We start from the raw sequence: 27,876 nt of genomic DNA on the forward strand, positions 1-27,876 counted from the left end.
AAAAAAAAAAACTTCAGTGGTGTGGAAACATTATGGGTTCGCGGAGTCAGACGTGGATCAAGTAGACACAGTGTGTAAACTTTGCTATGGTGTCGTAGCTGCACCACAGAGCAACACTGCAAAGTTTACATTTTTCATTTATTTCTTTTATTGCAAACATTTGCACTGTTATCAGTATTTGCACACTATTTTATATTATTTTTTAAAGTCATTATTCAATACATTGTTATTGTTAACCCTTTAAAGCCGGTCAGAGCAGCATGCTCGTTTTGTATAACTATTTTTAAATCCCTGTAGAACCTGAACCGCTAAGCTAGCACAATAAATTTTTTTCCATATGAAACCAGAGGAGTTGTACTTACATCTTATGCCATCAGCTTGTCCTAGGTCACGGTTTCCTTCCACATATAGCTTTGCAAAAATTGCATAAAAAGCGCTTGCAGGAACAAAAACATAATATTCCAGAAACACGCTTTGCCGATCCGATCAGCTGTTCTTAACACTTCCCACATTGAAAAAGACGTCAACGCGAACTATCGCAAGTGACATCATTTTCGCGGAAAATGTAGTTTTTTACTTGTAGGCCTTAGAACTCGAATTGCACTGCTGGAAATAGTTTATTTTGATGCACATGCACATTCTTTGCAAATTTGCATCATAGGATTGTTTTTTTGTTTTTCCTGCAGTGTATATAAAAATTGCTGTATCTCCAAAAATAAAACTATGAAGACACTCAAAATAAATTTCCTGTTGTTGTAAACTATTTTTTGCAACTTTTTTGTATTTAAAGTTTTGAGGGATAAGCCTCTTAAATTTCTCCAAGTAGAAATATATGTAAAAAAAACAAAAACGATTTTCAATTTTTTTGTAGTTTATTGCACTTTTTTGCAATTAATGTAGTTACTATGGACTTAATACATACACATTTTTAAAATATGGGCTATAACAGTTGTATTGATGTATAGCAACTTGAAATGCTCCCACAAATGGCACTACAGCATGTAAAAAAAATATTATAAGCTCTGGCGGACTTGGTTCTATGGTAGATCTTAAAGGGTTAAATAAATATCGTCAATTAATCGTGATCTCAATTTCAGTGAAAATAATCGTGATTATCATTTTTGCCATAATCGAGCAGCCCTACTTGTGATGTTATGTTTTAATAATGGATTGCATTTATATAGCGCTTTTCGGGGCCCTCAAAGCGCTTTACAATCCCACTATTCATTCACTCTCACATTCACACACTGGTGGAGGCAGCTACTGTTGTAGCCACAGCTGTCCTGGGGCAGACTGACAGAGGCAAAGCTGCCATATCGCGCTCTGGCCAACACCAGTAGGCGGTAGGTGAAGTGTAATGCCCAAGGACACAACGACCAAGACTGTCCGAGCCGGGGCTCGAACCGGCAACCTTCCGGTTACAAGACGAACTGCCGATTCTTTGAGCCACGACCGTTTTAGCAGCTTTTCTATCCATGAAACTACATTACAGGGATACACTTAACAATGATTGTGAAAATAAAATTTATTTTTTATTCTAGCATTCAAATGTGCATCTACAATGCCTCCCAAATTTGGACACTCTCTCTACACTGCACACACACACACACATGGCACACACACACTCAGGCAGCCTTTCAATTATGTCAGTTCTGATCTGACCTGAGGGGATAGACAAAGAGAAAGAGGAGTCGGGTGGGGGTGAGGTGGCTTCCTCTTCCACAAACATTCCACTTTAATGTTCACACACATACAGATAGGTCCAGATATATTTGGACACTGACACAAGATTTTTTTTTTTTTTTTTACCAGTTTACTGAAACATATTCCAATTATAGTTATAAAATGGGCATGGGAATAATGTGTAGACTCTCAGCTTTTATTTGAGGGTATCCACATTCAAATTGGATGAAGGATTTAGGAGTTTCAGCTCTTTAATATGTGCCACCGTCTTTTTACAGGGGAAAAAATAATTCAACAAGTGACTCAAAGGCTATTTCATGGTCAGGTGTGGGCAGTTCCTTTGCCATGTTATTATCCATTAAACAGATAAAAGGCTGGAGTTGATTTGATATGTGGTGTTTGCATTAGAAAGATTTTGCTTTGAACAGACAACATACGGTCAAAGGAGCTCTTCATGCAGGTGAATCAAGCCATCCTTAAACTGCAAAAACAGAAAAAAAAACATCTGAGAAACTGCTACAATAGTAGGAGTGGCAAAATCTCCAGTTTGGTGCATCCTGAGAAAGAAAGAAAGCACTGTTGAACTCACCAACACAAAATGACCTGGACTTACACAGAAGACAATTGTGCTGGATGATCGCAGAATCATTTCCATGGTGAAGAGAAATCCCTTACCAACAGCCAGCCAAGTGAGCAACACTCCAGGAGACCCAAGTCTACCATAAAGAGAAGAAAATTGAAGTAATACAAAGCATTCACTCTAAGCCCAAAATCACTCACAAACCTCAAGAATACAAAGGCTAGATTGACCTAAAAAAAAAAACATCAAAAGGAGCCAGCACAGCTCTGGGAAAACATTCATTGGACAGATGAAACCAAGATCAACATCTACCAGAATAACGGTAAGAAAAAAGTATGGGGAAGGCATGGAACAGCTCATGAGCCAAAGCATAGCACATCATCTGAAAACACAGCACAGGCAGTGTAATGACTTGGGCGTGCATGGCTGCCAGTGGCACTGGGACACTAGTGATAAAGGACAGAAGCATCCAAGTCTGAGTGTTCAGAGACATACTGTTGGCTCAAATGCAGTCAAATTGATTTATTTATTATTAAATACTGAATAGAGATATAAATAAGAAAAAAGAAACATTTGACTGACCAGAGGTTATATTGTCTCTGATTGGTTGGGTGTGTGTGCTGTGCGGTTGGTGGGAGGTTGAAAGGGGGTTGGGATGGATCCCCCGTAGATGAACAACCACCATCTGCTGGTAAGATGACACCACCAATGGGGTGCAAGTGTCCAGCTGGGAGGGACACGAGAGACCAAAGAGCAGACACACTAGATTTTATCAATAAAATCTGGAGCTCCTTCAGGCATGTGATTTGCTATAATAATTGAAAAGCTAATTACTGGGAGAGTTGATTGTGTGTAGTTTAACTTTGAATTAGTAGTTTTATTACAATGCACAGGTTAAGAAAGATCAGGGCAGATAAACAATGCATACTTTGAGGCGAACCTTGAGGAATTTCTGTATTTTCCTTCATTCACACCAGTTTTAACTGATAGAAATGATCACTTTTAAACAAAATACTGAAAATCTTGGTGACTGTTTCTTCCTTAGAAAAAAATGCATTGATATAATTCATTATAATTTAGTATAAAAACTCTTTGTTGCTTGTTTCTCAGCTTTTTATGCATTAGGATTATATTACACTCATGCATGTGTATTTACTGTAACTTGTTATAAATGCTGATTGTTCCATTGGATCTTTACATGACATATTTCAACATCTGTGACTTAAGAATCTGTCTGTAGCTTATAGTTGTGAAGTGTCTTGTAATTTCACACTATCAGTGTACTGTATAAGTTTTCAGTCGTTTAACAAGCTGAGGTCTAAAGTCACCATCTGTAGTTTTTGAAATATTTTTTTAGAATCATCTTCCAAGCGTTGGCAGTCAGGGTGAAAGGTTCTGAGATAGGTTTGGGGTTATCACTGATGATAACTTAAAACTCAAAAGGTTAAACAAATAGTTAAATATTTTCTCCAATAATATGCTAAGATATGCTGCAAGGTGAGTGGAAGCCTTTGTGTGGACATCTGTTTGTACTCTGATCAAATGAACCAATGCTGCAGTCACACAAGGGAAAACTACTTGGACACCACAGTGGAAGCAAAATTAATACGAGCATGACCTTTGAGATGGTTACTTTGAAGACAGAGACCAGGCCTGTGACCACTCTCAGTTAGTTGCTGCCTTCAAAGTAACTTTGGTGTGTCAGATAACAAGAATAAAGATCAGTCTACCATCAGTTTGTAATTCAAGTTGGTGATTGCATTGCAATTAAATGATATTTAACTATGAAAAATTGGCAAAAAAAAAAAAGAGTTACTCCTCTAAAAATAGTGACATAGTTGTGTAATTAACAGCAACATAATAAAAACACTTAGCAGACTTGCTTTTATATAATCATAGCAAACCCAATTAAGTAGAGTCCTCTTTTGCAAAGGGACACGTCACAGATAAATGGTACTCTCTGGTGCAGACTCAGATGCATTGACTTAGATTTGGAAATAATTTGCATTTAATCATACACTGGGGAAATTCACTTCTTATAGCAGCTTTGTGAAGGTGCAGCAAGAAAAGGTTAATTAAAAATATATAAGAAAAAAATTATAAATAGAAAAAATAGATAACTAAGATAACAGTGTACAAAAAACCCCCAAAACTATGTAAAAGTGAATATATAGAGTAAAATACATCAATACTTTTCTTTTAATATGTACATCATCACCAGTGGGTGTGATAATGATACACCTGTGTTTTTAAACATTGCAGTGTCCTGGCAGTTGGCAGTCCTTTCACGATAACAAAGTTGGATGGCAGTTATGTGGAGAAACCCTCAACCCAGATGACCAATTGGATGCCACAACTACTTGCAACCATTTGCAAAAAGCAGGGAAAAAAACAACCACTGACTGCAAATTCACAACGTACACAACGTATAAAAAACAAAGAAATAAGAAATAAATAGAGATAATTTTTGTGTGCTAAACATATACAATCAAATGCACAGGAGAGACAAACAGACAGACTTAAATGCCAGTCAGTAAAAATAAGTTTTATGGGTAGACTCAGTGGAGGGAACAGATTTGACTCTCCTATGAATTTAAACCTGGAACCTGGAACCAAACCATGAAGGGGCAAACAGGAAGATCTTGAAATTGATTCTGAACCTCACTGGCAGCCAGTGGGGAAAAACTAAAAGAGGTGGGATATGATCTCTTTTTTGGGTGCCTGTGAGGAGCTGGCACCAGTATCTTGGACAAGATGAATATGGGAAAGAGAAGACTGACTGAGTCTGGTGTGAAGTGAACTGCAGTAGTCAAGTGGGAGGAAATTAGAGCATTAATGACAATTTCACGACAACGAGATTGCAATCCTGTTTTTACACTAGTGTGACTGATTCTTTACTCACTGGCATATGCATCCTTCTACTAAATGGACAAGCAAATAGTCATAGAGTAAATAGAAGCAGTAAAATAAGGGTAACTTCTGCTCCATTATGTATGCAGCTCTTGATGTGTCCAGCCATAAGATAGTGGAATCCTGCAATATAGGCAGGTAGTCAAAAGCTAAACACTAGTGAGATTATTGTACAAGAAGAGGAAATAGCTTTGATTGATACTTCTATTTACTATTTACAGAACAATCAGCTGTTCTGCATCAAATTTGATGCCACACAAATTATTTGTGTCACTCCAAAAAATAATTTCTGTCCACTATGAGATAAAGGGGAACAACAGCCTGATACCTTCAGGCCTGACAACAGGAGATGTATCACTCCTGTAACACCTGTAACATTCAGCAGTTGCCTCACTGTTCTGACACACACAACAAAACTATTGACTACACTACACACTAACTACACAAGATTTGCGCTAAACGTGGCAAATCTCTCATCTCAAAACACCGCCGTCACTCCTAAAACTTCCCCCTTTCCTAAACAACTAAATGCCACGTTGCCATGTAATTTTTTGATTAGTCAACATGGTAATTTTTTCGACGAATAGGAAAGGGTGGTGGTGGGGGGGGGGGGGGGGGGTTGGTTTTGTTTTTGCTTACAGGCGGAGAGTGTTTTCGAACGTTTTCCTTATAAAATGCAGTTTTTACCGTTTCTTACCACAGTAAATATAAACAAACATAGCATTCAGGAAAAACAAACATTGCAGATATTTTTATCATAACTCTGGTTTTACGTGGCCTATCAACACAATTTAAAAACTGGTATAAAGTCCACACTTTTTCCGTCAATTGTTCCGTCTGTCCTCCTCACATCTCCAATGGTTGTACACGTTGTCATTAACGTGGCTTCACTCCACATCAGCCACGACGCTTTGCTAGCTAAAACACCGGTGTCGCACATAAGGACGCTGTCATAGCCTGTCAACCACGCTGATTAACTGCTTATATACGAATGTGAATCGCATCATCGGCTGGACTACAGGATAAGGTGGCATCGTTCTAATCCCATACAGGGAGCAGCCAGTCACTTACTGACTACACTGCAAAACAGAATTGTTAAAGTTTTATTTTCAATTCAGGTTAGATTTTTTTTTTTCACAATGCAGTTTTTCCTGTGCGCAGAGACCGAGCCCGCAGTGCGCAACTGCGCATGCGTGCAGCTTAGAGGGAACATTGGTGAATGGTGATGGGATTTCCGGCTCTTTTTAGAGAGCCGGCTCTTTCGGCTCCCAACTGGCTCTTCAGGTTGTCTTGTTGCTTTAATTAATTTATTATTAACAATAATATAAAATTATGCACAAAAGGAATTACTAATGTAAAAAAAGTGGTTTTATTTATATATGTTTATATATAAATATATGCGGTGGCCCCTAGAGACAAAACACGTACAAACTCCAAAACACGAACAAACTCCAAAACACATTTCTAGCATGAACTGAACTTCCAAAACAGAGCTACCTAGATCACTTAAATTACACAATTGAAAGCATGTGTGTATTGTTTGTGTATTTATACACAAGCACTCATATGTATTGAAATATTTTTTAAAAAAAAAGTTCATTTACCTGTTACAACCACACACCAAATCTGGTCGTTGGTACTTGTGTAGCCACTAGGTAACAAAAGCTCAACACTGACACTAGCATCCTGGAGCATTGTGTTTTGTACGTGTTTTGAGTTTTTATGTGCTTCTGAGTTTTTACGTGTTTTGGAGTTTGTACGTGCTTCGGAGTGCGTACGTGTTTGTACGTGCTTTGTCTCTAGGGGCCACCATAAATATACTTTTATTTATTCACTCCACATAAAATCTAATAAATAAATCATATAATACAAAAACCAACTATTCATATTTCAACTTTTAACTATTTAAATTTTCAGCTTTTTCCTTTTAAACAAATTTAAAGTGAAACAGCAGAAAACACTGCAAACCACAACTCAATTAAATATAAATTAAAATATGAAAATAAAAAGAAGATGCATATTCTCTGTCATATGGGCCTGCATGAATAAACTTTCTGAATCCTTTATCATCTGCAAATGAAAATAGTTGTGGATGATTACTATACCTTTCTAATGTGAAGTTGTTGTCCCCTGCTCTCTTTCTCTCTCTCTCCCTCCCGCTCTGTTCCTGTGCTACTGCCAGTGTAACTACGGCCCCTCCCCCCTCTTCCCAGCGCAAAACACAAGGCTTGTGTGCAGAGTGAAGGGGAAAAAAAGTGCGAGAGAGAGGGTGAGAGAAAGAAAGAGAAAAAAACCCCACAGCTCGTGATAAGGAGCCGGCTCGCGTCGTTCACGTCAAAGACCCGGCTCTAAGAGCCATTTCGTTCGCGACCGACACATCACTACTTGCTAGTAGTCCTCACTGCTAACCAGTTTTATTCAACTGGCATAACCTGAGGCAATTTTGGACTTTGCACAACTTTCTTTCTCCTCAGCATGAGTTACCAGAAAGAAGCAAGCTGTAAAATCTCTGACTGTAATGAAATGTTGTTTTTTGTTCAGAATATGGTCTTACTGAGATCTAGTCAGAATAATGTGGTAGATGTGGTGAGCATGATCTGACTTTTGATTAGCGGACAGGAATTCTAGTTTGCTTTGGGGCCATTTTTAGGCTTTGGTGTCATTTTCCTATTGCTGTTTGTTTATATTTCTGTTTGAATCACAAAAAGTACTTGGTTAGAGTTAGAAAAAAAATTAAAACACATCTTTTTACAATGTGAACCACAAATGACAAGCCATATTTGACATACATTACTGCTTCTTTCTGTTAAAGGATACTTGGGGCTATAACACAATATACAATATATATCAGAATATGTTTAAATAACCTCCAAAAACAAATGTAATTTAAACCATATTGTGCCTGAAATTGCACTGGTATACTCATTCAAATCGACCACTCAGTATTTTTTCTACATTTAATACAACAAAATCTGAATTAATAGAAATGTTTTATTTTAACTATTTTAACTCGATGGTTACCATAAAGCTGTTTTAACCATGGTACGCGGCAAAACCTGTCTTACAATTAGTATATTAGATAGGTCGCCCAGTCCTAGTTTGAAACTTTAGTATCCTATAGTAGTTTTGCTTTTGAGACAAGTACTTTATTCACAGCACTGATGTACATATCACACACTGCAGTGTCCTACAGTAAACACTGACAGACAGGGATCTGACATCAAATGTTTTAACATTTGGTAATTATTACTTGGGTTCTCTTAAACAAAGAATGTTTAATAAATGTGCACTTTTCTTAGTGTGAAAGGTGGCGCCAATGCAAAAAAAAAAGCTTAAAACCTAATAGCCAGTGAAGGATGCCACATCTGGTGTCAACAAGCTGGTTGTATGCAAGTTTATGGGAAAATAGCCCTTTGCCTCCCTTATCTATGACCTCAATAAACACATTCCTTATGACTTTATGATCTCAGTCACAAGCTCACACGTCTTATTGAATACAATATGAAGTTTATTTTGGAAATATTACTGTCAAACAGAAGGATAAACAAGATTAGACTTTACCCATTTGATTGAAACACAGCTGAATATTTAGAGCCAGACAGTGTGTTCTACATCCAGTTTCAAAACACCACAAATATGGGACCTTACTAACCAGAGGCTGATGCCCATTGTTACAGTACAGATAGAATAAAGTTGGGCTAGTTTGGTAATGTGTTCCCAGGTTGAAAAAATCTAGGGAAGTAGCAAGAATAGGCTAACTAGTTAATAAAAGACAACGATTTATCTACGCAGAAGTGTGTGGAACAATGGCCACACGATGCTATTTTAGATGCAGAGTTAGTCTGATTGGCTGACCCATGGAAGCAAACATATAAACATCTAATGGCAAACATCAGTGACTGGAAGCAAAGCAGAATATTTCAACAATACAAATCAAACCCATGTAGCAGTAGGTTACATTTGTTATTTCTTTACTTAAATTATCATTAGACTTATATATATATAGACCAATTGTTGTCGTGTTTGCCGTCCTCCAATTTAAAATAACCTTAAGCATTATTAATATTATATCTAATAATAATAATAATAATAATAACAACAACAATAGTTAGTAGAAATAACTTTGTCAGGCTATAGCCTAACAATGTGGTTTCTACATAAAACAAACAAACAAACGAAACTAAACTATAACATCTCTCATACTTGGGTTTTTCGATTGCTATCCCCTCTCTCCTCACTCCCTCGCTCACTCGTTCTCTCTCTCCAGTTCACTCAGAGTCGCTTGACCAACTAGGAAGCGCGCAGTCACAGCTCTGATCCGCGCGCACCGACCTACCAACCGGCTAGCGAGGAGCTCTCTCTCGGACCCCCCTCTTTCTCTCCCGCCTTGCTCCCTCTTTATTCCTCCACATATATTCGGTACCGGGTCTTCCGCGGATAAATGTAATCGGAGCTCACAGTGGGGAGACGCTGTTGTCGCTTTTCCACCATGGAGGACTGTTGTTCCCTGGAAAACGAGAGGATGGAAGCGTGGCTGGACGACCACTTGGAGTTCACCCATTCCTACTTTGTCAGAAAGGCGTCAAGGTAAAAATAAGAAAAAAAAATAACAGTGGAGAGGTCAGTGTACGTTCAGCCGGGTGTATGTGACTTTCCAGGGCTTTTCTCTGCAAATAAACTATTTTATGTGCAGCCGCGCAGGCAATCAGATTCCCTTTGTTAGTTCTGACTGTTTCCATTGTAGGTGTCACTTTACCTCGCTGTTTATTCAGGAAGACTGTAAAACCTGCACTGATCGTATCTTGACACCAATCATCGTGTGCAGTGGAGGTGAGCCTGCTCAGGTGCGCTACCTGCAGTGTTTTGGATGTCACAGAGCTGCTGTGCTGGCGAGCTCCTTTCAGTCTACGACTTTATTTCGTTTCACCGTCCACGTCACAACACCTCTGAGAGTTAGACTGAGCCCTTTAATCATTAACTTTTACTGCTGCCAGTGATTCTGTTTAATTCTCATAGTTTGCTGTTCAGTGATAATTACACTTACCTTCCATATAAAAGAAAGCACTTCATTTGTGTTGTAGCGTTCAGTTTTTGAACCTCAGAGAGTGTGGTTTGGAACAAATTAGCCTTTCAATTTGTTCGGCAAACACAGAATCCAAAGCAGTCTTTCTGGAACTGTAGCGGCTGTGTAAGATTTTTTTACAGCATGCATACCTGGGAATTTCATCAGTGCACTTTATGTCTGTGTTTGCTTTAGTGACAAACCCCTTCAGACCTATTTATTCACTACCACCAAGGTAATGTCACTCAGTGTTTTTTCATCTGTCACAACATCCCAAGTCCATCTTGAAATATTTTCCATTGTCAGAGGACATTTTTTTCTCTCCCTCCTGCGTTTTTTGACCACATTACTAAAGCAAAAAAGTTGATTGGCTTGGAGCAAGAGGTTTGCACACATCAGCCATTCTGCAGTTCTGGTTGAGAGGCATTTCTTAGAGAGGTATTGATTCAGCCACACATCCCCTGGATACATTAGGGTCAGCCCTGTGGGGAGTCAGGCAGCTCAATGGGAGATGGAGGAGGAGAGGACCTCTGAGAAACTGCACATAACGAGCACTTTGTCTCCTACAAAGTTTTACTTGCTTGGATATGCCCAAGATACCACGGACAATTTCACAGCCAGCACTTTTTATCACCTTCTCAAGGTTCTGACCTTCCGTTCAGGTGAACAGAGCTTTGGTGACAGGCATAGAAACAGAATGAGTCACATGACCTTCGGCGCGTTTGAAAACTGGACCTGAAGTGGAGTGCATGCTCGAAATGTGTGTGGGTTGATTAGACAATGTGTTGGCTGATTGGAAAGATTCTCCATAATCACATTCAATTTAATGTTTCTGTTTACACACTAGCATACACTCTGTCTAATACACACACTCATATTTGATTTGTTCCAGTAAATGTCATCATTAGAGGCTTCCAGTGGTTATCTCACACACAAACACACATAAACACATAGCCTTGATAAAAGTATTCTGGCTACTGCTGCATTTACATTCATTCAATTTACATTGTTATCACTGTTTACTGTTATTTAATATCATATAATAATTTCATCTTCTAAGCATGTAAAGAGCACTCTGCTTGCTCAACATTTCATCTCTTTCTCACTCTCACTTGTACATTTATTTCTAAATCTTTTTGCAAGCTTTCTCTTATTAAATTTAAAGGCTAACTCTGAATACTTTCAAGTATTTGAGATTCATTTTGAAGGTGGTCTGGCTGTTTATGAACACAATTTCAGCTGTTTGTGTCCTGAGCCACAGTGAGAGACAGCCTGCTTTTAGTTATTTCTTTTGCATAAAGTTTGTGGTTAATTTTATAATAAGAAATATTGCAGGTTGTATAACTTACTGTATGCTGTTTGTTAGTGTACTTGGAAATAATTGGCAGGTCAGCGTGGGTAGTCTTCTCAGATATATAGGCTCAGATGGGGTTTTGCAAAAGTAGAGCCATGGAGGACTTTGGAATTCAGTGTTTTATCATTGCATTTAAACATCTGTAAACTCCTGACACTTTTATGTCGAGGTGTCTGCTGATACTGAGTTGATGTTGATGTGTGATGTCGTAAATGCAGAGAATAGAATTGAATTTCATAAATCTCCCAGCAGTCATTGAGACCCTGTCCAGCTTTCTTGAGTCAGGATTAGATTGCATCCTTAGAAGTAGACTTAAGAACCAACAGCTTGTTTCTCCAGCAAATTATTGACTCTTTTCTGTCCCACGTGCCCTCATGAATGTTGGTCAGCAAAACTTCCATTCTCCCTAAAGGATAGCATCAGCTTCAGACTTAAAATGCAAGAAGGAATAAGAAGGAATAGTTTTCATGAGTTATTACATTGAATGAAGAGCAGCTGAAGACGCATGTTTGTTTGTACATAATCAACAATTCTTTTGTAACTTTGGTCATTTTTGCACTGTTTTCATTCATTTGAGTTGGATTTCAGTTAGTTGATGTAAACAGGTTTTATGGAACCTCTGTAATTTATGTTCAGTCGATGCTGATCCTGTTCTTTTGGTGTGGAAGCTCTGTGATCCTCATCTCAACTAAGTCCTTTTGAAGTTGAAGCTTGTGAGCTTTGATTAGGTACAAAGAAGAGATTTTTATTAGATTAAAGTGTGTATAATGTGATCATCTGGTTAAATTTTAATGTTCTTCTTCTTTCCACTACACGGGCATGGAACTCATTTCATGATGGAAAAAATTTAAAATTCAGCCTGTAATGAGATGCCTAACAAATGATTTGAATTCGTATCGTTCTCCATTTTTATTCTAATTGCAGAATAAATTTCGGCAAACTGTTCTTGATTAATGTCTGTTTTTGTTTTGATGCAGTAGCAGACAAGAATTTGTGCAGGAGTTTGGCTTTGATTAGCAACACAGCACTACTCACAGTCTACCTGTCAATCAATTTGCCTTGTGCATTTACTCAAAAAGGCTTCATATATAATATAGTATATCTGCAGGTAATCTAACCCTATGAGCCAAAACAGTATGTCTAGTCACAGTTGAAGCAAATTAGACTGATTACCTCCTAACAATAGATCTAACAATGGAGCATATTAAGGTTTGAGATATATGTGTGGGTAAGTAAGACAGTTCTTCTGGTCAATATGTGTACTTGTGCAGGCAAGGCTTATGTGGTCTAAAGCTGTTTTGGTATCATGCCAAGTGCCAACAGCCTTTTAGTTGTGGGTGGTCATAATGTTTTGGAGATATTCTAAAAACTTCTGACGGACATTTTCTTTTTAATTTTGACAGGGAGATGGTGAATGCCTGGTTTGCTGAACGCATCCATTCCTTTCAGCCATCTGTGTCCAAAGAAAGTCCTTCACAGCAGCGAGCCCACCAGCCCACCACTGACCTTGGCCCTTCCTGTGCCTCCACCATCCTCCCACCTACCCTCAGCCACTTGGACAACCGCTGTCCATCCCCAGCTACAGTCTCCAGCCCGGCCCCTGGTACCCCAACTCGCAAAATCTCAGCGTCAGAGTTTGACCGCCCACTCAGACCCATTGTGGTTAAAGACTCAGAGGGCTCGCTGACATTTTTGAGTGACGCTGACCGTGAAATTGTCCCTGTGAGGGGCTTGGTGATGGGTGAGGGTGGTATTGGTGGGGGAGGTGGGAATGGAGGTGGTGGTGGTCTTGAGGGTGACCGCTGTGCCAGGCTGCTGGAGCTGGTGAAGGATGTATCGAGTCATCTGGATGTGACAGCGCTCTGCCATAAGATCTTCCTCCACATCAATGAGCTGATTGCTGCAGACCGCTACTCACTGTTTCTGGTACGTCAGGAAAGAAAGCTACAGTTGTAACTGATTTAACTGTTGCAGAGCACAAAAAGAAGATATGCCTCTTTATATGCTCACTAGTATGTTACAAGAAGCGTATTACATTGCCACCCTCGTTTTATTTAACAGTTTATGTAGAACAACGTAAATCTCCTGTCACTAAGCCTGTCACTGTGCTCCCTAACAAAAAGTTACATGTATGCATGAATGTTATTTCATTTCATAAGTTTATCATTAGCGGTAAGCTTAAAGCAGTAGTTACACATTTAAAAATTTGATTCTGAGCAGTGTTTTTCAGAGTTGGATGGAGCTTTAATACAGGTATCAGGTACTTGTGTTGCAAGCTAGAAGTGATTAGCATGCTTAGCTAAGTTAATTACCCTCTGGCTCTAGCTCTGCACGCAGTTGTTGTTCTTGTCTCATCTTGGAAAGAAAGGAAGTGACTATAGCGCACGGTCATCTGGTAAAAACAAAAGCAGGCTGTGGTTTATTTCATATTTCACAGTTATTGTGATGCTCTCTTAACACTGTGATAAAAAAAGAGTGTAGCAATATTACTTTGCTATAAATGCGATGTTGTAAATGCTAAAAATTCCTCTATATCATTTTTTTATGATTTAGTCTTTTGGAATAAAAAGTTAAACTCTAAATATAAGATGCTAACAGTCACCAAAACTGGAACATGCAAAAAAAAAAAAACACAATTATTTGTGTTTTTGTCATATGTACAGTATTGGCTTATAACTTCTATTTCAGTCATTAGTTTTATTTCAGTTGTGTTGCTACTTTTTGTTTTTGGTCTCAGGTGGGTGAGGATAGCTCAAACAGGAAGTTCTTGGTCAGCCGGCTGTTTGATGTGGCAGAAGGAACCACACTGGAAGAATCTTCCAGTAACTCTATCCGACTGGAGTGGAACAAAGGGATTGTGGGACACGTAGCTTCTACGGGACAACCACTCAATATCAAGAATGCTTACGAGGTGAGCACTTTTAAGTCTTCTTTAAAAACAGAGATCTTTAGCAGCATCAGTTAAAGTATCTTACATGAGCTGATTTGCCGTGTGTATGTGGGTGTTCAAAAACAGACTTACGTATGCTTTAGTTTAGTTTGATCATTCTTGCTGATAGAGCTCAGTGGATATGAGAGGAACCAAAGAGGGTGAGTAGGTCAAAGTGCTCCTCTCGAGTTTCAGCTTTTACCACACATGTGGACGTATGGACGTAATACAAACTAGCGATTTAATTTTTGGGAGGCTTGCAGTGCCTGTTGGCTTTGGTCATGTAATAAAACATACATTGGTTGTGTTTTTTCATATCACTCTGTATAGCCACATGGCAAAACAGCTGCTGACAACAACCAAACAAATAAAAAAGAAATACATACAGTCAGAAAATTATTTAAACCCCTGCTGATTTTGTAAGTTTGGCCACTAACAAAGAAATGATCAGTCTATAATTTCAATGGTAGGTTTGTCTGAACAGCGAGAGACAGAACAATAACCAAAAAATCCAGAAAAAAGTTAATAATTTGCATTTTCATGCAGGAAATAAGTATTTGATCCCTTTGAAAAAAGTGCTTGGTCGCAAAACCGAAGGTCAAACGTGTCTTGTAGTTGGCCACAAATTTTGCACACATCTCAGGGAGGATTTTGTGGCATTCTTCTTTGCAGATCCTATCCTTGTCATTATTGTTTTGTGGCTGATGTTTGGCAGCTTGAACCTTCAGCTGTGGGATTAAGGTCTGGAGACTGACTAGGCCCCTCCAAGACCTTAATATGCTTCTTCTTGAGCCAATCCTTTGTTTCTTTGGCCGCTTGTTTTGGATCATTGTCATGTTGGAATACCCACCCATACCCATTTTCGATGCCCTGTTCGAGGGAAGGATGTTCTCACCCAAGATTTGACGGTACGTGGCCCCATTCATCCTCTCTGTGATGTGGTGCAGTTGTCCTGTCCCGTTGGCAGAAAAACACTCCCACAGCATAATGTTTCCACCTCCATGTTTGACGGTGGGGACAGTGTTCTTGGACTCATAGGCAGTTTTCCTTCTTCTCCTCCAAACACAAGTTGATGCCAAATAGCTTGATTGCGGTCTCATCTGACCACAACACTTTCACCCAGTCCTCCTCTGAATCATTGAGATGTTCAGTGGGAAATCTCAAACAGGCCTGTACATGGGCTTTCTTGAGCAGGGGGACCTTGTGGGCACTGCAGGATTTCAGTCCTTCACGGTATAGTGTGTTACCAACTGTTTTCTTGGTAACTAGCGTTCTGGGCTGGTTCCAGACTGTTCTCATTGTCATTGAAACTCCACGGGGTGAGATCTTGCGTGGAGCTCCGGATTGAGGGAGTTATTTTATGGTTCTTCAATTTGCGAATGTTCGCACCAGCTGATGCCACCTTCTCACCCAGCTGCTTGGCAATGGTCTTGTAGCTCATTCCAGCCTTATGTAGGTCCACAATCTTGTCCCTGACATCCTTAGAAAGCTCTTTGGTCTTGGGCATGGTGAACAGCGTTCTTTTATACAGGTAACTAGTTGAGAAGGCTCCCAGTGTCAGCTTGTTACCTGTATAAAATACACCTAGGATCCAGAAATCTTGCTCACTAATAGGAGATCAAATACTTGTTTCATTCATCAAAATGCAAATTAATTTGTAACCTAATTTATCACTGTTCAAATAAACCTACCATTGAAATTATAGACTGATCATTTCTTTGTTAGTGGGAAAACTTACAAAATCAGCTGGCAGTTCAAATATTTTTTCCCTTACTGTATAATTAGTCTTCTTATTTTTTTGCAAGCTTTATGTAAAGCTTTATGTAATGTAACACAAAGCGACAGGTACTAATAGCATCAGTGTTTGATGAGCATTTATTTACAGATATGAATGACAGCACATTCATTTCTGCACAGTGACCCCAAACTGCCACTGCATTAAAAATTGTTTTGCTAAATATATTTACAAACATAAATTAGGCACCATGTTGTTAAAATATAACAACGTTATATAGAGCATATTTATAAAAATATAAATAACATTTCTTTTAAACAAAAGCTCATTTTGTATAAATGCTGTGTAGATGCTGTGTAAACCAGAAAACATGAATGCCATGTGGAGGTGCTGGATTGTTGAATTCTTGCCAATAGAACCTGTGTTTTGGCACATGAATAATTAGATGCCTGTTTCTACTGTCATGCATAAGCTGCTCTTCTTTTTTGCACCTGTGCACAGATAAAAGGCAAATTAGAGGCCTGATTACAGCTATATAGGACAAAAGCATCCATGTTCTACAGGACAAATCCCGAGTACAGGGGAAGCAAGTACCTGACTGTTAGCATGCTGCTGTTATGCTTGTACTGCATTGGCAGTGTGTTTGGTATCGTTGTCATACTGAAAAATGAGCATGTTGCTAATCACATACTTTCCAGATTGCATTCATAATTTGATCAATTTTGACAAGATGCCCAACACCACTCGCTGAAATTTAGCTATGAGTAGATGCATCTGAAGGGCCAAATGCATCTCCCTGTTGTTGTTTCTCTGTATTTTTTGATTCTGTCAATCTGCTGTAAATACTATACGCCACACACCATGATAAGATATGCCAAGTTTTCAGCTAATAGTTCTTTGATAATAATGTTGTTGGGGTAAAAATGCAGTTTCATGCCTGTCAGACTGTTTTATCTTTGTAATTTTTCAAAGATTCAGCTAAAGAAATTGGAATAACTGTGTTATGTGTTTTTGTGACAGGCTTAATTAATAATCTCTGTTAAGTGTCTCAATAAATATAGAACCATTCCTCTGAAAATAGTCCGGTACAAGGACTAGAGTAAAAAAAAATCCACCAATGCCCAAATAAACCCTTTGAAAGACCTTCCAAAAGCCTGGAATACTGCTGCCCAAGACCACTTTAAAAATTACAAAATGGTCTGGTAGGCTTGAAGCAAAATAAAGAAATGAAGGGAAGCTCAAGACTTTTTGCATGACACTGTAAATCAAAACATGCACAGCAGCAAATAAGATGGACTGGTGTGGTGTGATTCTGTGTGTGCAAAAAAGATTTCCTGCTGGGTACCATCCTCCTTTGATAACACTGTCATCTGGTTGCCTGCCAACCACAAGATGATGATTATGGAGCTGGAAGAGAAAGAGAGAGAGGAACAGATCAAGAATGACTTATGGGATGTGCATGTGTGTGTGTGTGTGTGGGTGTGTGTGTGTGTGTGTGTACCTGCTAAGTGTGCACTTGGGGGTTCAAGTGTTTTTGAGTGTGTCTGTGTGTGAATCAGAATCAGAGTTCTTTATTAATCCCAGAAGAAATTATAATTGTGTATAATTAATGCCTGCATGGATTTGTGTCATGAAATGTAAAAAAAAAAGTGCACATATGAGATTTGTTTTCCAGGTCAGATTTAATTTGTGCTTCTATGGCTGACCTTATTTGCTTTATAGTTCCTCGTATTTGTGTTCAAATATAATAATGCGTAATGTTTGTGTATGCATCGCCTCCCTGCCACAACTGCAGCTGTGTTGGTAAATGCAGTGTGTTAGTCTGACAGTCAGTGTAGATGTGGCAAGCTGTGTGTGTGTGTGTGAACACACATGCCTGTGTGCTGCTGCAGAACCTCGTACTGCTTCCAGGAAGTCTATCGACATCATCTGACGGAGTCCCCAACCCTCTGATTGGATCTTTAACTTCCCATTAGTCTGCACAGGATTACATTGACTTCAGCAGCACAGGCCAAAACAGCTCCACCTCTGCCCGTTTATATTAATACAGCTCTCTGTGGAGTGGACTAAATAATGTGTTTTCGAAATAGCCTGGACCAAACCAATTTACAAAGGAGCTTGTGTGTGTGTGTGGACGGTGATCAGCTTATTAGTGCTGCGTGCTGGATTGCTGAATTAAACTGGGAGCACCTTTTCAGGAATGGAACCAAATGTTTGCCAAAGTGCTGTGTCTCACTGAATGGCCTTTCACTGTGTAGAAAATGAGTCATATAATTTATACTGAAATTAAGGATTTCTGAGAAAATTAAAGCAACAGATTGAGTTTTGAGGTGATAATTCTTTCAAAAAAACTACTGAACAGCTCGAACACATGCTGACAAAAAGCAATACAACCTGTAATACTATTTAATTCAATTTTTTTTAAACTTTTATTTATTGTTTTATTTATATAGCACTAATTCACAACAGTCACCTCTAGGTGCTTTGTATTGTAAGGTAAAGCCTACAATGTTATAGAGAAAGCAGCAGCAATTTAACGAATTCTTCCTTATTAGTATCCCCCTCTTAACACAAAGAGATCCCTGGTAAAATCAGTTGAAGGGAGGAGCAGCGGTGAAGTGAAGAGAGATGAGAAAAAAGGAGCGTATACAGAGATAAGGACTAAACACAAACTATGGGAGAGAAAAGGTAAAAGTTGAGGGCATGCAGTAGTTGTATATAAAACACATGGGTAGCAAAAAGAGGCGAGGGTAGAAGAAGGGTAAAAGAAATCCTAAAAATAGAGGTGTTTGTCTCCAGAACCCAAACTGGGAGGGTCCTGATATCTGACAGCTCTGCCTCCCATTCTACCTTTAGAGAATGCAGTCTGAGACCAAAGTGCTCTGGCGCTCCCTATTATACTTTGTATTGCAGCACTGGACATGAAGCTACTACAGATTGTACATTGTTTGCATGATGCACTGTGTGCCTGTATTGTTTTCATAGTATCAACACACGGCGGTGTGTACACCACTGAGGGCTGAGCCAGTCATATAATCCATTACTTGCTGTGTTAAGAGTGTAACTGTGAAGTCAGTGTAGGACTCCTCTTGTATGTATGTTTTTGTCAACACACAAACACACAAATCTCTTGGGTCTAGAGAATCATAGAAATGGACATAGAAGCCGAGTGTTTAAAGGTCAGCTGGTGGGTGGCAGAGCTGCAAACAGGGGAATAGTTCTCTAAACAAAACATGTCTCCATCCGCGGTCCTAGTATGCTCTTGTTAGCCTCTTTGTCACTGATCCCAAACAATAAGAGTTCTAATGCACGTGAGGTGTTTGTTTTGGAGAAGAGCGAGGCATTTGTTTGCATAATGATTGTAGCTGCAGGTGTTCAGCTACTACAGAGTATCTGCTTCTTTATGCAAATTGGACACCCAGTTGTGGTGAGTACAGGTCACTGAACTGGTTGTTCAACAGATGGGAGTGCCTCACGCCTGCTTGTTCAACAGCTTGTACTTTGATATACTACAAAAACACAAAAAGCTGAGCATTCAGAGATGTTTGAAGCATAAACCTTTTGGCTCACAGGGTTAGGATCACAATATTGCTTTTGCATTTTCATTCAAAAGCTACAGCGCAAAAAACCACAACAGTGTCTATTGAAAGCTAATGTAAGTATCAAAATGTTTGATAGCAGCTCTTTGAAAAGGGTTATATGCATGTTCTTGTTCCCCCAGGACCCCAGGTTTAACGCTGAGGTCGACCACATCACAGGTTACAAAACCCAAAGTATCCTTTGTCTGCCTATCAAGAACCACAGAGACGAGGTGAGATGCCATGATCAATATAATTTGTTATGGTTTGTTTTAAACCTTACTTTACCTTTACATAGATAAGATGTTTAAATTCTAGTGGAGCTTCTTGTCCAGTGTGTGCTGGCTATTACAGCAATCAAATCTGAGATCTCGAATTATCTGCTTGAGAAAGCGTTTCTTTTTTGACAACCTTTTCTTTTTTTTCTCCAGCGTACTAGCAATAAGACTCTCCACACACAGCTTAGCAGTTTGGCAGAGTTTACTGTACTTATTCGTTTAAAAGGCACATTCTTTTATTCTTTTTAATTCTTTTAGAGAAGCCCCTTACTGAGCATGCATCTGGACGATGATTGAGCATGCATCTTTGAGAGAAGCTAAAGATAATTCATGCATTATGACATGACTCGTGATTTGCAGTTGTGTGAGCCTCTGCAGCCATTAAAACATTACATAGATTTGTGCCCCCATTCTCCATTTAAAAAGAACCTTGATACGTCTTATCCAAACCAAACTTTCAGTTTTCCTATTAGTATAACTTTTAATAACATTAATTAGCAGATAATTTAAATGTAATATGAATGAAGTATGCTCACATCAGTGCACATTCAGACTGATGATGTTTCCCTTCTTATTGCAATACTAGTTTAATATGTTATTTTGCTAAGATTTGCTGGTTTTCACTTAACATTTTCTTTTAATTTATCGCAGGTAGTTGGAGTGGCTCAGGCTATAAACAAGAAATGCGGGGACGGTGGAGCCTTCACTGAGCAGGATGAAAAGGTTACATCATGGTTCCACCTAAAATAACACTTTTTTCAATTTAAAAACATTTGAATTTTCACCAAGACATCATCAAAGTGTGTTACTTTGTACTTGTGTTGGACAATATGACTTATATCTGTTAAAATATAACTGCGGATCAGATTTTAAGAAGCCATCCTTTAATAAAATCCTTCTTTCTCCATATTTCCCTGCTCATGTCATCCTCTCGTTGCTCTCTAATTTGCTAATTTATCTTTTTGCGTACATTTTTCCCTTTATTTTTCCTCTCTTTCTGGTACTCAGATGTTGCTCTGTTTCTTTCCAACAGGACTTCTCAGCTTATTTGGCGTTTTCAGGCATCGTACTACACAACGCACAGCTGTATGAGACGTCGCAGCTGGAAAACAGACGCAATCAGGTGTGTGCGAATGTGTTTTTCTGAAGGTTAGCGTGAACATACAGTCACGCTCAGATCCATAAATGATGTTTATGTGTGTGTATGTGTTTGTAGGTGTTGCTGGACCTGGCCAGTCTGATCTTTGAGGAGCAGCAGTGTCTGGAGGTTTTACTGAGAAAGATTGCAGGAACCATCCTGTCCTTCATGCAGGCCCAGGCTTGTACCGTCTTCATCGCTGACGAGGACTCAATGGTCAGCACACACACACTAACACACATGCTCGCAACATGCTAATGTTTCTGTACTTGGTGTGCAAAATCTATTTTCAAAGAATGCAAACTGAGGTGATACGATTTACTGGCTAAATGGATGTTCGATCTGTACGATAGTGGTTGTTTGAATGCAGCGCATTAAGAGCTCAGGGCAGGAAGATTTTGATTTGATGTCATTTAAAGTGAGGTTACAAAAAAGCAGCACCTCAAAGAGTTCATGTGTTTCATTACAAGACATGATTGATATCTTGTAGACAGGTCATATATAATATGTGTAAATTATTTTAGCTGGTTGCATTTTTTATTATAACTGGACATTTTGTGTGTGATAGATTCTGGCAAATATATTGGCTGTGCGTGTCTGACAAAGAAGAAATATCAGATGATATATTGGAATATTGGATTTTTTAAATTCGTTTTAAAAATCCTATTGTAGTTAGACTTTAGAACTTGAGCTATTGGTTTGAGTGATTTGAATCTTTCTAGTGTCAGTTACTAGATCACAGAGATTTCAAAAAAGAAGAGAGAGCAAAACTCCCACATAAAGTGGTGTAGTGTTTAATGATAGATTTATCAGCATGTAAAACTTGCTTCTGGTTTTATGTGTAGTTAAAATAGACATACATTGAACTGATGCTGCAGAATGCCTTCTTATGATATAAATTTAGTGCAATAAAAAGTGTGTTTCATGGTAATTAGAAAACAATTTAGTACATGTCCCATATTTACTGTCAGAGAGAAAATACAATCTGATAAGGCAGGAAAAATTTCATGAATAATTCAGTGGCACAAAGAAAGACAAAGTGAACATTTCTTAGTGCCACTCTGTCCAAACATTAAACTACAGTACACAGCCTCCAGAGAATAAAGTCAAAATTAAAAAATGACAAATGCACCAAACAGGAAAGTGCAGTGAAGCGATTTGGAGGAAGAATACACTTACAGTATAGTGAGATATTAAATAAATAATAAGCTTTACTATCAAGTACAAACACATTGTAAACTTACCTTGTTGTTTGCTATATTCCTTAAAATATTTAAAACATTTTCAGTTGTGCTTTGTCTCTAACTGTAGATGACAAAACAAGTTAAGGTTATAAAACAGCAAAGTGTGATTTTGAGCAGGGCGATATGACCAAAATTATTTATCACGATATACATTTGAAAATTTGCGATAACGATATAACTGACAATATAATTGACACTAGACAAAATACTTTACAACTCCACAACTTTATTAGTGCAAAAAAACCACTTAAACAAGCAGCTGTTTTCTAAGTGCATTAAAGTTATATAAAATTTAACAGTGCAAATGAAAATTCCTTGCTGACAGTTTAACCAAAAGGCATTTCCAGTGGAAATTGGCCGACATATCCTCAGCATAACCATGTATAATATCCACAAATCTTAAAAAGGGGTTATACACACAACACGGTAATATTATGTTGAAGCTTAGCAAAGTCGTACTGAAACATTTGACAGATTTTCGAGCGCCGTGTACATAAAATCGTTTCAAGGTCAGTAAACACAACCAGAGTTCATACATGAGGCACACGGGATTATAACTTTTATAACACTGTCGATTTTCAGAAAAATCAAAGGATTGATTTTAAGTGTGCCGTATTTTCCAAACAACACGGTAATAATGACGGCCCGCTGGCATGCTCTACCAAAAATAGTGCTTTGTTGTGTATCTGACGGACGAAAGCCAACCCAGTTCCACACCACTGAAGCTGCAGCATTTTTACAAACCAGTTCTGGTTCATCTGTTTCATTCAACAATCCGCTTTCGCCCTTCTCATTCTGCGTCGCCGACATGCTTTTTCTGCCATGTGCGTATGAAAACAAAGGCATTGTGCATGTGCGTTTTACCCACATTCTATCACGATATTTCATTTTCTTATCGTTGCCCAACATTATGCCGGTAATTACTGTGAATGGTATGATATGGCAAAGCGCTAATTCTATTTTAATTGTTAATTCCAGCAAGCAGCGTGTCAGAGTAGATTTTAAGAAGGACAAATCATATTTTATATATTTTATATCTTTTTAAAGATATATCTGGTACTAAATAGCTGTTTCAAAATAGTTAGATTTCAAAATTGGCTATTTTGACTTCCTTGTTTTAAAGACTCACAGTGTCAAGCTTTCAAATGGAAATCTGTTGCATTGCATTCTCCATTGTCTTTTTTTTTTGGCTCCTTGTGATCATTCTCGTGTTAGAAATATCTCTTATTACCTTCCATGACCTGGGATTATTAGTTGCTTTACATTTTTTTGTGATCTTTAGACAGATTGGTGCCTTTCTTCAGGATTTTGTCTGTGCACTACTTTGTAGTGTGGTGACTGTTTTATTTTTTCACCTTATTCCCTTACCTTTTCTTCAAAAAAAGATATCCACCTGGTGTAACAAATGCCTGATTACCTGAAGTGTTGCTAAGTCAAGCTTTGACACTATTTCTAAGGGGATTATTGGCACACCTTTAGGGGCACCATGCATATTTACTTTTTGGATATTTACTTGGCTGGTTTACACAAATGAAAAAAGGGTTGCAGTTAGCAACCTTAACATATTGTGTCTATCCATGTCACAAATTATCACTGTCAACCTCAAAGAAAATGCTAATTCTTGTTTAGCACCTTTAAAATTTATTTTATATGTAGTTTTAGGCTCTAGTCATCATCTTTGTGGTTATTTTACCTCCACCAACATGTTTTTAGTAATGCGTGCATGCAAATCATCGTTCTGTCTGTAAACAGAATCGCTCTAAAAGTTTTGGATGAGTTTGGGTAAAACTTTGTATGGTTCTACAGTGTGTTCATTATAGCAATTCATTAAAACTGGCCTTGCAGCACCCAAGGTCTTTAAGGTCAGCTAAATCGTTTATTGGTCAAAAATTAACAAAGAGCCCTAAAACTTACAAACTATGATTCTTACAACTGTGGTGTGTATTGTCAACATATAGAAAGTACCATAAAGATATAAATAAATAATTAAGGATTTCAAATATCATGTCACATTTGACCTCTGACCCCTCCTTCAAGGTCAAATAAGTTAAACCTTTCATAAAATATATTACATTTAGAACTATGCTTAAAATGCCTTTGTTTGTATTGGTAACATTTAGGAAATGATACAGCTATATGGTGACTTTAAATATCACATTATAAGTATCATGTCAACTTTGACCAAATATCTGACATCTGCCTTTCTTTGAAGTTGACCCCAAAACGTGCTATTTTACTGCACTACAAACTTTTAAAGATACATATTAAAAAATAAAACAAAAGTAAAAGCTGCTGTGAGCAGCCTTGGTGGAGGTTTGCACTCGCTGAGTGCTTCTTGTTTATTTTTCTTGTTTGTGTATGTTTTCAGGCAAGTTGTCCTCAAGAAGTGCAATGGATACTCTCTTTTCATATTATGTCTATTTGAACAGGCCCTCTGTCCTTTTGCTTGACCTATCCAAGAGCAGTAATTCATTGAGAAGATTAGAGGTGTGGTATTGCTTCCAAAACATCATGTTACACCCTACATGCTATTTTTATCACCTTTTTTAAAACTATCATGGAGTTCCTTTTATGGTCAGAAATTTTCAAAGCTAACACTACTGACAGACACTTCAGGTAGCTTATATAGGCCTTATGTAAGGTGCTTTATGTTAACATTAGTACAGTGGGGAATGTGGCAGATCAACCTTTGAACAAGAGATATTTTGGGAGATGGAAGAAACTTTTACAAAGCAGGTGCTCCAGGGAAATATTCCACTGCTGAATGAAACACTGCATTAAACAGTGGTTTGTTAGTGTTCCCATTCCTCTGTCTTGAACAAGACCATTCAGTTTTTAGTAAGGCAAAACATGTAAAATATTCTTAAGCAAGAAAAAATAGGCAGTGGAATAATTTTTTTAATTCATTTTTTAATCATAGTGGTGCAAACTTTGGAGAAAATTAGAAGTTTTGATATTTTTTTGTTAGTTTGTTTCCTTTTTCAACTTTTATTTCTGTCCAGCAGTCAAGTGGTAATTTGTTTTTTTTTTGAGCAATGACACCTATTGTTAGAAAGTGAGGAACAAGCTGAATGCACCTCCAGTGCAACTCTAAAGAGATGCATTGATGTCACAGTACATATGCAAGCAGTGACCTATACTGTAATATCAAAAATCACTACATCAGTGTAACTTGTTAATTTGTAGCTATGCTTTTATGAGTAATAGTTATTTTTAAAAATTAGAGTTAATATTACATGACTATGCTACTTAACTAAGATGGCACAGGGTTCTGATGAGTAGAAAATGGCCTTTGGTGCATGACATTCATCTTTATGTCTGTATTTTTAATGTAGAATTAAAGGTTTTAATAGATATATTAGTATATATATCAGTCGAATATATGTGGTAATCACATTGCCACCATCGTCCCTGCCAATGCGCAGCACAGAATGAGACCCTAGGGCTGGAAGATAATCCAAAGATAACACAAGAAAACTTGGAGCAATGAGCATGAGGAAGCAGGCAGGCTGGCAGCTGAGCAAAACACACAGTATTAAACTACAGGGGTTCCAGTGACTGGGCAGGCACAGTGGGATTGTCTATACAAGAAGTCACAGAAGCTTTAGTCACAGGAATATTTACGAAGGATGAATGGTGACCTGTCAATGCGTTACCGGTGTTTGAAAAGAGAGCACTGCCTTTAGCTAAGACACATGGAAAAAGGTGTGGATCTTTATGTGTCTAGGAAGTTTTAAATGGACAGTCACAGGATTAATCTATGAATTAACTTCAAAGGGGCCTACAAAACTCCAAGATTGTTTTCTGGACTAAGCACATAATTGACTGTGGTTACCCATCTTCTGACCAGGACGGTAGACATGAGCAGCAAGCCGGTGCTAATCGTCCAGGCATTTTTTTTTTGTACGTACAGAGGAGAGCCGCCTGTGTGATTCTACATTGATGATGGCAGCGATAGAGGTGGTGTTCTCCTTCTTGCAAGCAGAATAGGGTGGCCAGGTGGTCCATTTCCAGGATGTGGTTTGGAGAGCTAATCACTTCTTATTTGGCACTCAGTTTCCCAAGTAAGAGTTCCCACCACAGACGTTGGTGAAAGGATAGTTTCTGGCTTGGAAGAGGTGTCCTTGGGGGAATATCGAGCATCTGGCTTTACATTTTGTGAACATTGGCGGTAAGTTATTTTGAAATTTAAATGGGTACAGAGCAATGCCCACCTGGCCTAACAAGAATTGAGATGCTTGACTGCTTGGATGTATGCTAGGTCCAGACATTGAATAGTTTTTCTGTACCCTCGAGCCAGTGCCTTGACTCCTCTGATGCCAACTTACTACAGTCAACAGCTCACAATCACCCACACTGTAATTTTTGCTCCTTGGAAGTCAAACAAAAGGAAAAGCAGGCCTAGGGATGCATTTTTGTTATGATGATGTTGACAAGGGAAAGGATCAGGATCAGGTGTAGGACCTGATTTTGGGGTTCCCCTGCCACGATGAACTTGCCCTGGATGTTGGGTTCTGTGAGGACCAGGGCAAAGGAGAACTTGTCCTTCGGGAAGTTAAACGTACGTCGGGCCGTCAGCTCCCACTGAAACAGGGCCTCGGTAGATGTTAAACAGGTAAATGAGGAATATTCACGATGGTCAAATGGTGGCCTGTCAATACATTACAAGTGATAACACGACAAAATGGCATCAACTGGAGAATTTCCACAGCCTTAAGAATGCTGGGAGAAAGGTGAGTGACCTGAGACCAGAGGCCTGCTGCCAGGTGTGTCCAATAAAAGTGGACACAGGGCACAGCAAGGCAGAACCTCCGGAGACAATTAAACAGAGAACCAAAGAGAGAGTGACGGAGTGCGAGACAGAGAGCGAGCAAGGACGAGCAAAAACCACCACACACACCAAAACCCAGAGCCCAGTAGGGCTGCCCAGGAGGACAGAAGAACTTCAATGCTGTGGATTTGGAGTTGGAATAGCTGTCTGTTGTTCTGGATTAGATTAGATTATTTTGGCTTAATTCAAAAAAGGTTGATTAGATGTATTTTACCAAACTTTGAATTGTTTCTTAGCTTTTCTATATCTTGCAATTGGTCACTTGACTAGCCCGGGTTCCATGGTTCCAGAATTTCTGCATCTCAAAAGGTACAAGGACCTCAAATCACAATGTGTGGGTGCACACAAACTGAAATTTTTGTTTTACTATCAGCAGATTCACACAAACATCCAAAGATTAGGGGCTGACGGCCAGTGACCTCCACTGGTCATGGAAAAACAGAGCAGTGAATGTGATTAACCCCTGGTTAATGATCTGACTGGAAGTCAGATCATTACAAGAGCAACATTAAAAGCAGTCACACTGACCAAGAGAACTGTTCTGATTGAAAATG

General features: G+C 38.6%; 1 protein-coding gene and 1 long non-coding RNA gene across 2 annotated transcripts in view; one reads left to right on the plus strand and one right to left on the minus strand.

Moving 5' to 3' along the window:
• Window positions 1–1,462: 1,462 nt before the first annotated feature.
• LOC147336248 (uncharacterized) lies at window positions 1,463–7,331 on the minus strand. The gene is made up of 4 exons (XR_015128642.1): window positions 7,279–7,331; window positions 2,846–2,990; window positions 2,273–2,399; window positions 1,463–2,164 (listed from the first exon to the last, which is right to left on the minus strand). It is a non-coding gene; the product is annotated as an uncharacterized LOC147336248 (long non-coding RNA).
• A 1,963-nt stretch (window positions 7,332–9,294) lies between these two features.
• The window catches only part of pde5ab (phosphodiesterase 5A, cGMP-specific, b), a 72,474-nt gene continuing 53,892 nt past the window's right edge, over window positions 9,295–27,876 (plus strand). The window contains exons 1-7 of the mRNA XM_086285308.1: window positions 9,295–9,760; window positions 12,993–13,515; window positions 14,327–14,500; window positions 19,975–20,064; window positions 20,761–20,832; window positions 21,143–21,232; window positions 21,326–21,463. Of these exons, the coding sequence (XP_086141434.1) occupies window positions 9,663–9,760; window positions 12,993–13,515; window positions 14,327–14,500; window positions 19,975–20,064; window positions 20,761–20,832; window positions 21,143–21,232; window positions 21,326–21,463 (1,185 nt within the window). The 5' untranslated portion in view covers window positions 9,295–9,662. The remainder of the gene's footprint in view (window positions 9,761–12,992; window positions 13,516–14,326; window positions 14,501–19,974; window positions 20,065–20,760; window positions 20,833–21,142; window positions 21,233–21,325; window positions 21,464–27,876) is intronic.

The sequence above is a fragment of the Aulonocara sp. 'chitande type north' Nkhata Bay genome, linkage group LG3 (assembly GCF_057382095.1).
Source record: "Aulonocara sp. 'chitande type north' Nkhata Bay isolate Kocher_YH1m ecotype deep benthic linkage group LG3, A_spYH_male_GT1.1, whole genome shotgun sequence".
Taxonomy (NCBI): Eukaryota; Metazoa; Chordata; class Actinopteri; order Cichliformes; family Cichlidae; genus Aulonocara; species Aulonocara sp. 'chitande type north' Nkhata Bay.